General features: G+C 36.5%; 1 protein-coding gene across 1 annotated transcript in view; it reads right to left on the bottom strand.

The window, feature by feature from the left end:
• The window catches only part of DDX60 (DExD/H-box helicase 60), a 48092-nt gene that overhangs the window by 16639 nt on the left and 13561 nt on the right, over positions 1 to 17892 (bottom strand). The window contains exons 13-27 of the mRNA XM_072861523.1: positions 16541 to 16692; positions 15256 to 15508; positions 14228 to 14391; positions 12125 to 12277; positions 10898 to 11047; positions 9711 to 9830; positions 8234 to 8329; positions 7413 to 7528; positions 6741 to 6886; positions 6438 to 6547; positions 6226 to 6330; positions 6011 to 6139; positions 5070 to 5197; positions 2292 to 2450; positions 876 to 1020 (exon numbers count right to left, since the gene is read on the bottom strand). Coding sequence (XP_072717624.1) covers positions 876 to 1020; positions 2292 to 2450; positions 5070 to 5197; positions 6011 to 6139; positions 6226 to 6330; positions 6438 to 6547; positions 6741 to 6886; positions 7413 to 7528; positions 8234 to 8329; positions 9711 to 9830; positions 10898 to 11047; positions 12125 to 12277; positions 14228 to 14391; positions 15256 to 15508; positions 16541 to 16692 — 2126 coding nt within the window. The remainder of the gene's footprint in view (positions 1 to 875; positions 1021 to 2291; positions 2451 to 5069; positions 5198 to 6010; positions 6140 to 6225; positions 6331 to 6437; positions 6548 to 6740; positions 6887 to 7412; positions 7529 to 8233; positions 8330 to 9710; positions 9831 to 10897; positions 11048 to 12124; positions 12278 to 14227; positions 14392 to 15255; positions 15509 to 16540; positions 16693 to 17892) is intronic.

Raw genomic sequence — 17892 nt, 5'->3', positions numbered from 1 at the left:
GACGTATCACAATAAGCAGAAAGCATTATTGAGACACTTCATCAAAATTTTGAGCACCTTTTCTCTGAATTAAGAGCTATATATCACAATTACTTTTTTTAATTAAAAAACCCAGCCATGAAGAGACAGCTATATGAACCACAGTCATGTTTCAGGAAGTTTAGACCAGAATGGATCTCCTGGATCAAGGCCCAGTCACCTACTACTGCTGGAAACCATGTCATATAAATCTCTTTCATAAATTATTCCTTAATTATTTGTAGACAAATATATACATTAATATTTCTGATGGACATCTGTAGTTTTTCAGTGCTTTTCTTACCTTTTCTTTCCTCAGGGGGCATAAACACATTGAAGAGCATGGAAAATTGTTTTGTGGCGACTAGAACTTTTAGAGCCTAAAATAATTTATTATTTAGTATTTTTACAAGATACGAAGGGCTTAAAAATGTTTTGATAAGCACACAAAAGTACCATATAGCCTATGCTGATGGCTCAATCAGAAAAATAGGAGTCTGAGATCTGAATCAACATGTAACAGAACTGCATTGCTGATAGTTCATGGAAATGAATCCATTGTAGTATACATCCCAGGACTCCTATCACAAGGACAAGTCAACATCTTTTTATCTGGCAGAACGAAAGTTGTCCATACATCTTAAAAATAAAGTTATCTAAGATTGACACCTGGAATCAAATTTAAATGGAAATATTCAGAATGTTTCATGAAGTCAATGCATACTGTTGTGAAGTACAACTACATCACACATTATATGCGTTCTATGTATTTATGCACAAATTCATGCATTTTAGACATACAAAACCAAAACTGTGTTTGATAATTATCAGTGAATAAGAAGAACAGAAAGACTTACGTCTTCATCCACTGCTTTAGGATCAGCGTAAGTACACACAGAGGGGATAACAGTTAGCCTTTTAAGTCTTTTTTCTAACTGTTGTTTTGTAGTCGAAAGTACCACCATGTTTTCAATTTTACTGGGGCTCAGCTTTTTGGTATCCCTGTATATAATATACAATTAAAAATATTATTTCTGTAATTAACATACATTTTGCAACTTTAAAATATTCTTTTGGTACTGAAAGATGCAGACATTCCTTTTTAAACTGTAGGCTCAAACATGTAGGTAGATCTGTTAATGTAAATTTACTGATAATGCTAACAGCTTCCTTTTATCATGGCTGGTATGCAAAACAGCAAGTAATTCTGCATGAAGTAGAGAGAAGGAATTATGGTGATATACAAAATGAAGGAAGATGAAGACAGCAACTGTAAGTACCTCATTTAGCAAATTAGTAAGCTAACAAGATTGCACAGTAGAAGAAGTAAACATGAAAGAGAAATGTGATGGATTTACTGCTGCTAATGACACGGACTGCAGGAATTTAGAGCAGGATTTGAAGAAGAGAGGAGAGGGAAAACTATTTATTCACAGATTTTCAAGCTACTTCAATGTCTAAATACATGTCTAAATCCCTACTGGATTTTCAAGTTCTCGGTTACTACTATTAAAGTCAGCTAAGTTCATTCTTTCATGATATTATGTCCACAGAATGCACTGTAAATTGTCATGATTAGGAGGGCAAAACCATGATGCTTTATGTTCCTGACAATCCTGATAAATAGAGCCATATTTCATTGCCAAATGCCTTATAAAAATCCATACTCTATGATCACAAAATCAAGAAAATTCAAGGTTAAGGGGGAAACAAATACAGTGCAATCCAAGCAAAAGGCTGACAAATATTGAAAGAACATCTCACCAGCCAGGTGAACCCATACTTCAGAGATGCACCACTGTAACAAGCCATGGTGAGGCTAAACTATGAAAATGTTCTCCCACAGTGGCTGACCCAGCACCAGGGTCAGATGCTACACTGTTCTTAAGAGATGCATGGCAAAAGTTATTGCCTGAAGAAAGAGCTGTTCTGATATCTTGATATGTCAGTAGTGAATTATTCCAAGTTGACCAATCTCATATACTCAGGTCTCTCTCTGATTCTTATGTTGTAGTGCCAGCACCTTACACAATGTCAGCAACACTGGTATCTTTCTGCTGCCTGACTATGCACGAGGTACTGCTGATTGATACCTGCCATACAGCTGCTCCTACTGTGTGGGTTGCTAGAGCACAAAGTGGAGCAGGGACTACTATACTGCAAGCTGGAAGAATGTGCTGCGGTAAGGTACATTCCCCAGAAATAAGTTATCACAAAATTATGCTCTGTCATAATATGTAAGCTTTTTAATAATACATAGTTATAATACTTACTGAGGGTTGAATTTTATTAGCATTTTTTTCAGTTTTCTTAGTTCATCCCTTAAACGTTCTTTTTCTCTCTCAGTAGTAGGGTCTTGTTCACTTTTTTGTTTCTTCATCAAATTGAGGAATACATTCCTGGCTGCATATTCCACTGAATCCACATTAAATCTTAAAGTAAATAATATATAATATACATCAGTTAGGTGAACCTCCTAATAGAGGTTTTATTTATATGTAATACTGTGACAGTAATATTCAGTGAGTCTTATCAATCTGACAATAGTTAGAATCTAATCATTAGAAGCATATCCCTATTCCATCTCTAAATCACAGTCCACATTCACTTTCAAACTACTACTATTCCAAAACTGAATGGTAAAATGTAAAATGGTTCTGCCAATAAATTATCTACAGAAAGTATGCTCAACTCTACCTTTCCCTAAGCTGGACGCTTGGACATACAGATAAAGCAAATTGTAGCTTAAGTCATTTTAATTCTTCTCAACTACCCAGTTGAGAATCAGTGCCTGTCTTTCTTGGTCTTCTACATAGCTGTTCTTCCTCATAGCTTTTTCAGTATTGGACTGTTTGGAGTTTAACTGGGATGAAGACTTCTCCAGCTTCATTCTCAAAAAGTATTTTTTTTTTTTACTCTTGTTGCAGCAGGCAGATTCTGTTAACTAACACCATCCAAGGTGCTGGCAACAGATGGGGTGAGGTTGCATCCTAGTCCATTAGAATATTCACAAGTCATTCAAATTTGGCAGTTAACAAGAACAGGAGCAAAAACTGAAGGACTTTATCCTTTTATCCAGAAGGACCAAATACAGATTTATAAGGCTAGGAGGTAACCTCTCCCTAATTTAAGCTTTTCACATCTTCATGACAGATCTCAATAACAGTCATTTGCCATTTACTCTTTTTTTTCCCTGTTGAAGCTCAGACTGAATGATCTCATTTCTCTCTATCATTGCGTTTATTCAGCCATAAAGAGTACTAAAGTGGTACCAGCCTGTTCTTTTCCTTGGTGGCTCTAAGAAAAGCAAAGCAAACTCTAAGTACTGTTTTTTCCCTACCACCAATGGCTGCAGTAGCAGTTTGGCTTCTACAGCTCTGATATGTGCTCTCTCAGGAGTCTCCATTAATTCCATGCTAACATAACACCATACAGGATGGCTGCTTTGCAACATCATTCATCAATAATGGCTTAGGGAGAAAAAGCTTACCAGCACCAATGAAGCATAAATATCAATCTATTACTCCAAGTCACTGTCTACTGCTTGTGAAGGCTACTCATCCCCTTCATGTCCATCACAATTTCTCAGGACTGGGACATTTAACTAGAGAGATTATTTTTTTTTTAATTCTGTCTGACTCTTGTCCCTTGTCTGAGTACAAAGACACTGGGAAAATCTACCAAGTGCTGTTATACTACACCTGTGCCTTAAAAGACCCTTAAATAACAGATTTCTGTACCTCATCCCCCAACTTGATACCACTAGGTTCTGCCTCCATGTTCACTGGTCTGGGGTGTCTTCTTGTCTCACCATGATCATTTATCAATTATCTAGCTATATTCATACTCTACTTGCAGACCCTTGTCAGAGCCATAAGTCACCAAGAATTTCTAAGGACCCATCATTCCAGGGTAGGTGAGAGAAAGGCACTTATCCATCTCCCCTAAGGAGAAGCACCTTGGAACTTCTACTGAGTGCCTCAAAATGATGTTGCAGTTCATATAGCAGCCCTGAAATTATTCCTTATTTGAAGGATTTACAAATATCTAAGAGTCCTTTTGAAAACTGTCAGTTTCAGCTTGAAACATTAATTTACAACTGGACTGTCACTGAGAAATAGAAAAAGAAATAATTTACCAGCAACTAGAGTAATTTGAGATGTGCCATTAATACATATATGCACTTTTTGCTTCTTCCTTTCTAGAGTTCTTTCAGAAATGCCTTTTTACCAGCATAAAGCATGTGAGAACTAAAATGGCAGTGAGCGTTCTACCCCTAACTATCAAAGTGTCTAATGTAAGGAAGGGCAAGGCTTCATACTGAGATGAGAACACTTTCTGTTTTTACATGATTGTTCCTATGTATCATTACAGTGAGAATATGCACTAGACAACTGTTTACTGATAAGCAGCTTCTTTTTATTATTAAGTCCAGCATTGAGGAACATGCCTACTTTACTAATATTAGCAATATCACTGACAATAATGGTATTATCAGTAGGCTCGAAGTTGTGCATGTTTGATGTTACGTAATTACATCTCACATATATGCAAAACAGGTTGATTGATGCATGTCACTGGACATAAGATGAGACTGTTAGAGGCTATGCAGTGGAACCATCACAATGTAACAAATGCACACATTAATAGAACCTCATTCCACCCTTTTCCCTAGCAAATCTGCCCCTACATAAACCATTTGCACCTCTAAATAAACAGCATACACTTTCCACAAGTTTTACTGACTACACTGGGACAAAGCAACTGAGAATCTGACTCTCATTTTAATGTGATTCAGTTTCTTGTCATTTTCTCAGACATCATGCATGGATTCTACCCTTTCCACACAGTAATTAATGCTCCCAGTTTTGTTTCAGCTAAACTTTTAGTGCCATAAAGATACATGGGTTGATAGAGCTTGTAGGCCTTTACTTTGTATGTTTTAAACCAAAGGATATGGCATTCGCCAAGCCATATCAATGCTTATCTCTAAAAGCCATTTTTCTGAATATAGACAATATACATATAACACATGAAATGTAAATACTTACATAAAAAATATGGCAGGCAACTTATCCATCTCATGTAATTTATCCACAAAGCTTGCAAAACGCCTCCACTTTTCCTGTTCTGAGCAATCCACAGGTTTTGGCTTAAGGTGCTCCAGTAGCTCATTCACCTGACCAAAGTAGTATTATTGTGGAGATTTTAATGGCAGAAACTTCTGGCCAGAGGCTAACAAATATGAAGACTCTGTTTTTCTGTGCCACATTCTATCAGCTCAATTTGTTTAAATCATTCAGAACCACACATAGCCACATATGGTTTACACACTAAAAGGTCTGCAAGTTATCAGCTGACTTTGGTTAAGAGCTCAGAATGCAAATTCTTGTAGCATTCATGGCTACCATCACTGTGCAAATAATAAAAGCATCGCTAACATATTGATTATGATATATTTTCACATTTAAGTGTCATATTTCAAGAAATTTGTTTTTCCCCCAGATATTCTTTATTTTTTCCTTGTTGTCAGTTCACCACCTCCTCATATTCCTTTTTATGATAGGTGGCCTCCAGTCAAGGACTTGATTTTCTGCTCATTGCTTTAATTTCTATCTTTTACATGGAAACATACATACTGTCTGTGGTTACACAGAAGGTTTCAAATGAGCAGCAAAAAAGAGGTAGACTAAAAAAGCAGAGCAATGGTACAATACTCTCACTAATTGTAGGAGGTATCTAAAGGAATCAGGAATTTAAATCTCATAGCAGTATCAGAAGTCTGATTCCCAGAGAAGCTTGTGAAAACACCACTTTGAAAATGCTTACGGAAATGCCACAAATATTAGTGCTTATCTTTCAAGTACAGCAACAGTTAAACCTAATAAATAATAATTATGGCAGGAGAAACTCCCATAATTATAATATTACATCTAATTATTATTTTAAAGATGTACACAATCCTAAGAAAGTGCCCTGTAACAACTGTTACCTTCTGTCTTTGGCCAAGCACAATCCATCTGCTTAGTTCTTTCTTCAGTTCCTGTTCATATTTCCTCACATCTGCCTTTTTTATTATTACTTTATTCTTGAAAGAGACAAACTCCTCAGGATCTAGCTCCTGGAAAACAACATTAAGATAAAACATTGCAGTACTTTGTTACCTATTTATTTTCATACATGTTGCCCACAGCCATGTATACACACCTGTGCCCTTGGCCACTCTTGCCATACTTTTACCATTGTGTCATAAAGCTGGATGCTCTCTCGTGGAGACAGAGAAAGATCTGAAGGAATACCATAGTTCTCAATCTGCAAGGAGTTTAAACAAAAGAAAAATAAAGGAATCATTTTGATGGAATCCATGTTGCCTAAATGTAACAGTTGCTAAACAATGTTGACACCAGTATTATGCTTACATGATTGACTGTTAATGCAGCACATGGATGACAATGTTCAATGATAAAATCACTGCCCTTTAGAGAACACACATACTTCTCCAGATCATTGTATCTTTCTCCATACAAGACTGTGAAGAGACAAAAATGCTGTCACGATACACTTGGTTGTTTTAAAAAGCAAGTACTTAATCCTGCAAGATTTGTTTTTGTTTAAAAGAAAACCCAAAACAAAATACGCTTAAGTTCACACACCATGATTAAAGTTTTTGCAGAAATAGCATTAAAATTTATTTCTTAGTTACAAAATATTCTGATACACACCTAGTCTAACACGATATGATTTCTTTTGTTCTTGTACTTTAGATTTCACTTTGCATTTTCTTGTAAAGTTCTTTTCAGAGTTTGTAGACCTTCCTTCTATTGTATTCTCAGCACATTGCCAATACCTTTTCACAGATTGTAACCACCTACAGTGCAAGAACAAAATAAAAATAAGAGTTGTAAAAAATATTTTAAGAAAATTGCTACAGCTATAATAGATGAATTACTACAATCTGCTCAATTTCTCCTACAGAATTTCCAGTCCCCCTCTCACCATCTCCAGTGAAATCTTCTCCAGCTTATCCCAGGGTGCAAATAAAAAATGTGAAATAGCACCATTATATATATATAAATATAGTGCAGGTGTCTTCTCTGATTGATGATGGGCAAGTGTGCTTATCAGGCTTTGGCAATTCAAACAGGTGTAAAAGCCTCCTATATTCCTCTGCTGAGCTCAATTATGGGGTCTGAAGGAATAGTAGTGCCTGTTCTCATTACAGAGTTAAGAGTTACAGTATTGTTTTGTGTCAACTGGGGGAGTAAGGGTAGCATAATACATATAACAATATAACTCCAAATCAGTTGCCTCCCAATAGTAATTGACCTCTCTATCGAAAACAGCTCATATCCAATTTAAATATGCTCTTGTGAGCAAGAAAATTCCACACGTACTCAGTTAGGTGTTCCGGGTTACTGACAGTAGCAGAGAGGGCCAAAAACGGACACCGAATTGTTACCAGAAGATGCTCCCAAACCTCTGCTCCAATTTCACCACCAAGACAATGGACCTATGGTTTTTGGAAAAAGGATTAAAAGAAAAGAAGTCTTCCTTATCAAAGTGCACCCATAACAGGAGTTGGTTTGTGTTTTGCAAAAATCAAAAGTTTGGCAAGATCAGTACTGAATAATTCTTATCTTGCAGCAAATGACCATGAGATCCAAATCAAATGTCCAGTAAATCCCTCTCCAGACTTCACTGGATAGCAAATTAGTCTAAATTCCAATATTACATTCACTCTCTGTACCCTAGATACTCACTGGCATCATTAGCAATTAATTCTATATAAAAGAAAGAATATCATAGTAATTTTAAATTTAGCAAGATTAATCATTGACTTTTTCCCTGGAAAGACTGACAAATACCGTATGATGTGAAATGTGTATGATCCCAGTCTGGTATGCTCTATTTGTGCCACTGAGACTACAGTGGTGGCTTTTAGTTTTTCAGTTGACTGGCTTGACAGAAATAAAGGAAGTTCCTGGTACCTTTGACTGAATTGTATGTCCTCTTGAGGACAAACAAGAGTTTTAAGTTCTTTGGTGTACATAAACATTATCAGTGAACAGGAAAAAGCAAGTAAGTCCGAAATAGTATTTCTGAAAGTTGGTTTTTTACCAGTAATAATATATGTAATGAAAAATTGAGTCACTGGCATTTTTCCTCAATATTTTTCATGTATTTGTTAAATTAGTTACTATTAAAAGATGCCTACCTCATCAAAAATAACATATTGTATCCGTTTGGTCCATTCCTGGCAACGAGGAGACAGCATCAAGATTTCTAAACATTGAGGCACGGTCACTAGTATCTAAGAAGAAAGGTTTGTAAAGCATTATTTTCAAGTAAACTGACTAATCAACTACAAGTAGAATCTATATTTAAAAAGCATTTAAGAATACATAAGTATTTGATTTCAAGGTAAGCAAGAATGAATGAATGATTTGTCACTCCTGTCTTCAAGAAGGGCAAGAAAGAGGACCCAGGAAACCACAGGCTGGTCAGCCTCACCTCGATCCCTGGGAAGGCGATGGAGCAACTAATCCTGGAAATCATTTCCAAGCTCATGGAGAACAAGAAAATCATCAGGAGTATTCAGCATGAATTCACCAAGGGGAAGTCATGCTTGACCAGCCTTGACCTACTTCTATGATGAAATGACTGGCTTGGTAGATGACGGGAGAGCAGTGGATATTGTCTTCAGTAAGGCTTTCAACAATGTCTCCCATAAGATCCTCACAGACAAGCTGTTGGAAGTATGGGCCAGATGAGCAGATAGTGAAGTGGACTGAAAACTGGTTGGAAGGCTGGGCCCAGAGGCTGGTGATTAGCGGTACAAAATCTAGCTGGAGACCAGTAACTAGTGGTGTACCCCAGGGGTCAATAGGGGGTCTGATCCTGTTTAACATCTTCATTAATGACCTGGATGATGGGGAAAAGTGTACCCTCAGCAGGTTTGCTGATGACACCAAACTGGGGGGAGTGGCTGATATGCCACTGGAGAAATGGGCTGACAGGAACCTCATGAAGTTCAACAGACAGATGTGCAAAGTCCTGTACCTGGGGAGGAACAACCCTGTGCACCAGTGTATGCTGGGGGCCATCCAGCTGGGAAGCAGCTCTGCAGAAAAGGACCCAAGGGTCCCGGTGGACACCAAGTTGAACAGGCGGCACCAATGTGCCCTTGTGGCAAAGAAGGCTAATGGTATCCTGGGCTGCATTAGGAGGAGTGCTGCCAGCAAATCAAGGCAGGGGATCCTTCCCCTCTACTCAGCACTGATGAGGCCACACCTGGAGTCCTGTGTCCAGTTCTGGGCTCCCCACTACAAGAGAGACCAACCTAGTGGCCTTCTATGATGGAGTGACTACATCAGTGGACAAGGGAAGAGCTACTGATGTATTCTATCTGGACTTCTGTAAGGCATCTGCTGTATGCTGTCAAACAAAGGATTTTAATGTTTTTTCCTTTAATCAGAACAAGTAATCAACTGCATGTCCTTTAAGGATTAATAGGTAAGGTTGTATGCCATAGACTGAAAGTTTCTGGTAAGCAGTACAGGTATGCTTAGATTTTTCCTGAGCTTTGTATTTAGTAATGGCACAATTGTTAGAATTAGAATTAACATTTTCAGAAGCCAGATGGAATACAGAAGTCATTATTATTATGTGTTAAAACACCCATAAAAATATACCTGAGAATTCATGACATCATTGCGATAATCTCGCGTGAAGACTCCACACACTACTAATCCATCTGGAAGTTTCTTGGTGAATCGATTGTATATAGTTCCCACCACTTGGTTTACAAGGGCCTTAAATAAAGCAGGTCATTAACAAAACTAGACAGTGTACGTCTAAAGGCATATGATATTCCCAGACTTATAGAAGCATTCAATCTTGGCAGTGATACTAATGTACTAGACTATAACGTACTATGTAATGTACTATTAAGTCTAGACTGTCAACAATGTTAAGTTTAAAAAGATAGGGTACTTGATTTTCAATTACACTCAAATGCTTTCAAAGAAATTTACTGTTGTGTAAAGTGAGTTATACATTGTTAATTCTGTATTTTAATTATTTTCAAAGCAGTTAAAAATAGACCACATTCTACTGCATCTACAAGCACTTTAATGATCTCAAAGTCCTGGGGCTGCAGGTATTTCTGCAGCCAGAAATGTATTTCTGTACATTTCTGCACCCAACTGATATTCAAATGTAAAGATGATTTTGATGCCTAACCTGAGTATAACCACAAAAAAATTGATTTTACTTAGAGAATACAATCCATAGTGATTATTATTGAATAACAGCACATGTAATTCAATATCCACAAATTTTATTACTGAACATTAAAATAAGTTTTGGAAGAAATCAAAACATTGTGCCTCAGCACTTAAGTCAGTTTTTAACTATTAGGATAGAACTCTCATTAAAAATATCCCACTGCCTAGAGTTTCATTGATTTTTCTCTTAAAGCATCTAATGGTGAACTCAATTAGAAAAAGACAGCTTGACTTGCTTGGTCATTATTCTGTTCTAATATTACTTTCACCATGTTGGTAGGCTTTTGGTACTCTCACCATTTACTTAACATGCTACTTATAGCGTTTTTCTATGTATTAGTGTTTCTGACCTTAAGTTAGCTATATGGATATTAATAGACAAAAACTATACATAAGCTTAAATATTTTGAAGATTTTTTTGTAAACATGCTGTTTCAAATAAGTGTAAATGTAAAACAGAATGTAAAGATTCCATTTCTAATTAAAAAAAATCAACTAAATTTGTGTAACAAGTTACCCCAAATGGTTTCAGAATCATACTGAGAAATACCATAGTCATACATACAATAATACGTAGTAGGATGTAGCCTTACCTTTGTAGGAGCAACATACACAACTACTCCATCATTGCTTGTTTTCAGAACTTTTTCCATGCAATAGTATGATGCATATGTTTTTCCTGATGAAGTGGGAGCAACAATCACTGCAGACTCATTATTATCTACAGCATCAAGAAGTTCTCTCTAAGAGAAAAGCAGCTACTTATGTCAAAATGTATTGTTATGAAGTTCTTAATGAGTAAACCAGCTCTTCCTGTGAAAACATCTCTTATTTTTGCATGTAGACTTCATACACAGATTTTAGACTACAGAAAGTTAGAGTTAAACTAGCCATTTTATGACTGTATTCTTTTCTCTTAAACTGTTAGTGGAAAAAAAATGGAACTACAAATTATAACTGGTCTATTTCAATTATTTGGTCTGAGATACTGATACCAGAACATTCTGAATCCAAACCTGGATGTTTTCAAATTAAAAAATAAAACCAGTTAACTCAGCAATGTATAATTTAGTTCCAAAAACTTCACTGTTTTAGACAAGGCAGTATTTTTTCTTGCATTATAACAGTTACATCAATACTGTCCAAATCTCTCTTTTTCTCCGAGCATACAGTGTTTATTAATCTGTTTTCTTCCCTGTTATTGTCTTCCCCCATGCTCTCTCACCTTACATAGGTCTGTGAAAGGATTGGGGAAGGGGTACAGGAAAGGAAACAGAAATAGTACTAACACTATCTTTATCAGCACATACACCAAGTTCCAAGTTGCTTTTCAAGCAAGTGACTGTTTTGCAGATATGGACATGCAAAGTAGCAAATTCAGCTGGCCTCCCCAGTCCAATAATAACAAAAATCTGTTAGACTTACTCTGCTTTAGACAGAAAAGTTATTTGTCAACTTATACTATGAGGATTCTTTAGGGACAAATGAGCAGAGGATGAAGAGTCAGAGATTATCCAAATGGGGCATTACCACCATCAAATACGGTAATAAGCAATGAAATCCCATGGATTCGGCATTTCTTATGTTGAATTCCTTGGGCCAAGCTCTCTGTAGAAAAGCTCTCAGTGTAGAAAGAACATGGAATACAGTCCGAAATGATCTACTGAATTTGTTAAACTTGTTAAAAAACTAAATTTGTTAAACAACACTATTTTTGACAAGTAGTATAATAACGTGTATTTTTAAATGGAAAAAATAAATAAATAAAAAATCAAAGATAATTTCCATTAACTTTATGCAAAAATTTTGTGTCTCATTACCTGCCATGTGTCTGGTATGAAATGTTGCACTCGGGGATCTGGATCATTTCTCTCTTCTCTGAGCAAGTAATAATCCATGTATTGTAGCTGAAAGCGAGCTGGACCCACTTTGATAGCATAGTTGCTTATATTCTGATCATTACTTTCTCCTGTCTAAAAGGTCAAATGACAATTCAAGTTGATTTGAAAGCTAGCAGGAGACCAAGAAAATGGCACATCTTCTGCTCTGTGAGCTTCGAAAAACATATGAAAGTGCAGGTGATTTATAAATAATTTATTGCAGAAATCTACACCATATAGCCTTATGTCAGGGTTATGCTTGTATCTCTTCAAAGGAGACTATGTTCTAAAAATAATATGTCTTCCATAGCCAGTGGTGGTGTTGGTGTTGTTTTCGTTGTCAGAAGAGCTAAGAAAACTGGCTAGCAGGCAAAGCTCAGCCTCTTCAAGATATTGCCTGCCAGAGCCTTCTCATTCTATATTTATGTCTCTTTTCTTGAGCCTGCCCTGACCCCTTGTGCAATGAATCACAGCTGCAAAAGGAAATTCAATATAAAGACTGAGTGTGATCCCAAATTTTGGAAAGCATTGTATTTTTAATGAATGCCTGTATACCCTAAGACATACCAAATTTAATGTTCATGGACATGTCTGGTTACAACATCTGATCCTGAAAGCTGTATAGAAAAGCATTACATGTTACAACATACACCAGAAGATCAGAAAATCACATAATAATTTAGGTTGTCAGGGATGTCTGGATGTCAATTAATCCAACTCACTGCCAGAAGCAGGTGCAATTAGATCAGGTCACTCAGGGCTGTGTTCAGCGGAGTTTTTACTATCTCCAAGGATGGAGATGTCACAACTTCTTCAATTTCTTGAAATAAATATTTTCAGTTATTCTTGAAAATTTCAGTTATTCCTAAAATTTCCCCAACTTTGCAAAGGTAATAATCAGAAACAAGCAGCGGCAAAAGCAAAAGTAGGTCCAAAATGCACTGACTGATCTAGAGCCCTTCTGAGCAAGACATTAAATTTGCCAACATATCCCTTCTATCACCACAAACCTTTACAACAGACCTTTCGAGATCCTCAGATCCTACAATTATACTTCCTGAAATGTAATATACTTTATTTGGCGCACCAAACACCCTTACAATAACGATGTAGCCAAAAGCAATCAATCATCGTACACCAGTTGAATTCACATAGAAAAAGAGACAAATAATTCCCACTCTTCAAGGGAAGAAAATTTCTTACAAAACATCACTTCCTCCCTCACCTCTTAGTCCTGATCCTCAAGGAAGGATGACAAACACTTTGCAGAAATAAGCTTCCAAAAATTCCTAACTCTACTTTGCCTGAAAAATGAGACACTGAAGTGACTGATACGGGTTTTACAGTTCACTGTAAACTTCCTTCCTTTTGCTATTGACTCCATATTCTGCAGGCTGTGAGTTTTATCCTCCCTCTTCTGCCTGAGAAATTTTCAGAGCCAAATTCAGTGTAGCTACTGGTGGTCTCAGCTGTGCTAGCAAGGACAAGCAATTCAGTATGTGAAACTGTTTCCTTCAGAGGTGATCAGTAATACCATAACAACAAACAGAACAGTTTTCATCCACCTCTGCAGTCTCAAAGATTTCCTTTTCTAAAGTAGCACATTTGGGCCTGTTAGAGAGCAGGTGCTCATCACTTAGCTTTTAACAGTTATTTTTAACATGCAGAGTTCAGCTGATGTGATGAATTGAGCAGCAGGTACCTCTCAGAGATGTCTAAGGCCTCAGGCAGACATAACTAGAGCAAATTAATCTTGATGCATGTTCCAAAGGGTATCTTTGCAGCCATATATAGTTCTATTTACTAAAGGGGAAGTGGCCTATTGTGCTAGCTAGCCCTCACATCAAGCAGAGAATGTATCCATGGAACTAAAGAAGATTAATATCTGAAGCAAGAATAGACAGTTCCAAATCTTATGGCACAAGACAAAATAAATTAAGCTCAATATAGATCTTCCACACCCTATTCAATGCTTAAGAAAACACTGTTGATATTCAGCTACAGATCCAGTTACAGTAGAATCATGACAGTCTATAAAGTTACCTTGTCAGATAGAGAGCATGCCAAATTCTCAAATCCAAGAAGTCTTAGATATCTGGTCAGCTTTTGTAGATGTGGTTTCTCCAAAAGATCTTGATATTTTTCAAGGAGGATATGAATTCTCCTCATGACTTGAACAGCTTTGCTTAAATCTTTAGATTTGTTACCTTTGAAAAAAAAGCCTACAGTTATTTGAGAGCCGATTGTATCATTGGGAGTCTTCTAATATTAGGTATTTTTAGAACAGACCTTATCCATCCAACCACATTTATCACAATTCAAAAATTAATTTTATTTAAAGACAACTAGATGAAGACAACCCACACTCCTGTGACGTCTACAAGGAGTGCCACTGAAGACCAAGCACCCAAATAATTCTGCTTCTGCACGCTCAGCTATAAAAGGGAGTCATACGTCTGACATCTACACAATAACACTGAGCTCCCCCATTTCACCTTCCTGACCCGCACATTTGTTACTCAATCTTATTAGCAACATATTTCACTCCAATGTTTTCAACTTTCCTCAACATGTTTAGAGCAGTGTGTGTTTGGACCCTCCTGGCTGAGGGTATGGACTGAACAAGTTAATTCTGGTGAAATAGGAGGCCACTAACCATGGTAGCACAGATTTCTGTGCAAATCGTCATCAGACTGTGAGCTAACCACCTCAGCTAATTAAACAAGCCACTGCAATATAGATACAATTTAGTGTGCATGATACATAATTATTAAAGATATATAGAAGAAAATAAATTATTTATGTATGCAATTGTTTATGTATGCAATGTACAAAGCAAAACAGGAAAACAGCTACAATCTAATTTCATTGGATACTTTACGGCTGACTCAAAGGATCCTGAAATTGCAAAAGGGGACCAGAGCCTGTTAATACTTAAAAACACCTTTCATGCTCCGGAAACAGGGATGTATTTACACATCTTTATTCCAGCTGAGAATCTCCAAAGTCACTCACTCTCTTGGTTAAAGGGAGTGGAAGTTGAATACTGAACATGAATTTGGCTATCATACCTTGCTCTCTGCAGTGTTCCTTCCACACTTCTAAACAGGCAGACAGTCCTGTCATTTCTATGCTGAGCTTCACAGATTTACTTTTAAGGGTCTTGAGAAACTTCTCCAATTTATTTATTCCAACAGTCACATTTGCTTTTATTTCCTCTTCAGTTGGTTTACACAAGACTTTCCATTGCTCCTGTTCTTTCTTTTCCTCTTTAATTTTTAGTCGCCTGTTGTTTTCCTCTGCAATTGTTTCCGCTTTACTTTTCTATCCAATAAAATGAAAATATTTTGAACCAAGCATCACCGTGTGCAAGCATCATCTAAAAAAAGTTAATCCATAAGCTCAATCACAGCAGGTACATTATAGGTTTCAATTCATCTGTGTGATGCATTGTGTTTTGGGAATTGTTTAAAATAGTACTTTATTTTGAAGGAGATATAATTTCTGAATCCCAACATATATTGCTTGAAAGAGCTTCCCTATGCTTCATTTTAAGTCAGTATAAAGCTTCACAAGTAGTATAAAAAAGCACAAATGTGGAAAAATAAAATAGCAGATGTCTGAAAGTGAAATTTCAAGCTTTTATTTTATACATGGGTAATAGTAATTCTGACCATATTGAGATGCTTTTCAATAAGTTAAATAAAATTAAGAGTTCAACCTTACTTGAAGTTAACGAAGTTATTTTATATACAGACTTTTACAGGTAATTCAAGAGGCCATAACCTGTAATCCATAGTACAGTTTATTATGAAATATTACTCGAACTACTATTGCTCAGTATTGTTCATGAGCATGCAAGTACATGCTACATACCCTGTGATGTCTGACAATGTTCACATAGTTAGGATTAATTGCAATATCTACAGGATCTTTCATAGAGAATGTTTCCAAATAGTGCAGGGAAATAAATAACTGAATAATGCTTTATCCAGTATTTCTCAATAGTTTCTTAAAGTAAAATTAAATTAATGAACTCCAGTTTCCTTCATTCCACATTATAGTACTGGCCATGAGCCAAAACCTATCAGCCCTTACAGAGTTCATATTTATTAATTTTTTTATTTACTTGTGCCTGTTAAAATATAATCACTCATCAGTATTCCTAACTAGGAACAAAAATACTTTTGCCAATTAGCTAATTAAATTTGAAGTACAAAAGCAATTTAAATTTCTTCAACTGAGAACTACTACTGCATTCAGAATATAAAACTTGAGCTGTAGGACTTGTATAGTAGAAATCCTCTCCTGGATAATAGAAAAAAGATTTGGAAAGAGCAGCTTGACTATACTCACATGCTTTTTTTGTGTCTTTTTGACAGCAGCATTAGCATTCCCTGACACATCCTCTTGATGTACAATAAGTTTTGAAGTGCTGTCTTCCAAAGTGCTTCCATAAAACTGATGAAAAGTCTGTAACTTTTGTATTTGTCTCCTTTCTTTTGGATCTTTGGATTTTGCTGCAAATAAAGATAATCGATTAAAAAACACTCTGATAGAATTCCAGCCTAATTTATTTCCAAGAAAAGATACTTGGATAATGGATAAATTTCCTAAAAATTCCTCATTGACCTAAAGGCCAAAATCACATTTTGAAAGGTGCTGGCTACTAAGACTCACTGAAATCCAACAGTACTTTGAATTATCTGAGAGATAGGCAATAGACTCAAATTCAAACTACTTTAGGCACACATTAAAAATACTGGAAAACTTAACAAGCAGGATGCCTGGGAAGAAATTACAACTGTTTGAGCAAAATGCCTAGGCTTCTCACACAGTCCATGAAAATAGGAAGGTGTCTTCCAATGGCATTTCAGATGATCAGAAAGAGACCTCTTCGCCATGAAAACAAGACTCTGTCATCAGAACATAAATAAATAAAGCTGCTGGAAGAACACTTATGCTAGCCAATGGAAGATACTGAACTGAGCACATGGATACTTCCACAGTCAAGCCTAGGTATTTCTCTCTGCCCTAAAATCAAAACAATGAGTCAGTTTCTGAGTGTGAAGACCCATCTCAATAGATCTTTCTGTTTTTCATAAGAAAGACTGAGATGACACATGCTAGCATTCAGAGGATTCATGCAAGGCATGGGACAGAGAGGGCCCTTTCTTCAGCTGGAGTGGACATAAACCTTCAACTCCAACATTATGGAAGGTGCTCTAGCTACTATTCTGCATGTTATGCTCTCCAAACTTCCCACTGAAATCACAGTGCACGGAATAATGCAAAAAAATCATCCAGTCAGAAAGATAAGCAGATGGAGCCCTGGTTTCATAAGTCAAGTGGTGCAAATACCCACTGAGGAAACAACATTTCAAAGTCACTGAATGAAAACCATAAGCAACACTGGAAGTATCAACAGTAATCCATGATTTCTCAGCTCCTGGTAGGTTTTTCACAGTTTAATCCACTGTATGATGCAATAGATGATAGCAACATCTTTGAGAGAAAGTTTTGTGTACTTGCTGGTACATACAGTATTGTATACTTCATTTCATGTAAATATGCAAATCTAAGATCAAAACTAAGTCCATGGTTTGTTTTCCTTAGTATCTCAAACTGGAAAAAACTTACAGGAACCTGTAATGCATAACATCAAGAATTATGATACAAACAACTTTTGTTTACTTCTGTGCTGGTTT

The sequence above is a fragment of the Ciconia boyciana genome, chromosome 5, assembly GCF_034638445.1.
Source record: "Ciconia boyciana chromosome 5, ASM3463844v1, whole genome shotgun sequence".
Lineage (NCBI taxonomy): Eukaryota > Metazoa > Chordata > Aves > Ciconiiformes > Ciconiidae > Ciconia > Ciconia boyciana.
This window is presented reverse-complemented; position numbering and strand designations above follow the sequence as displayed.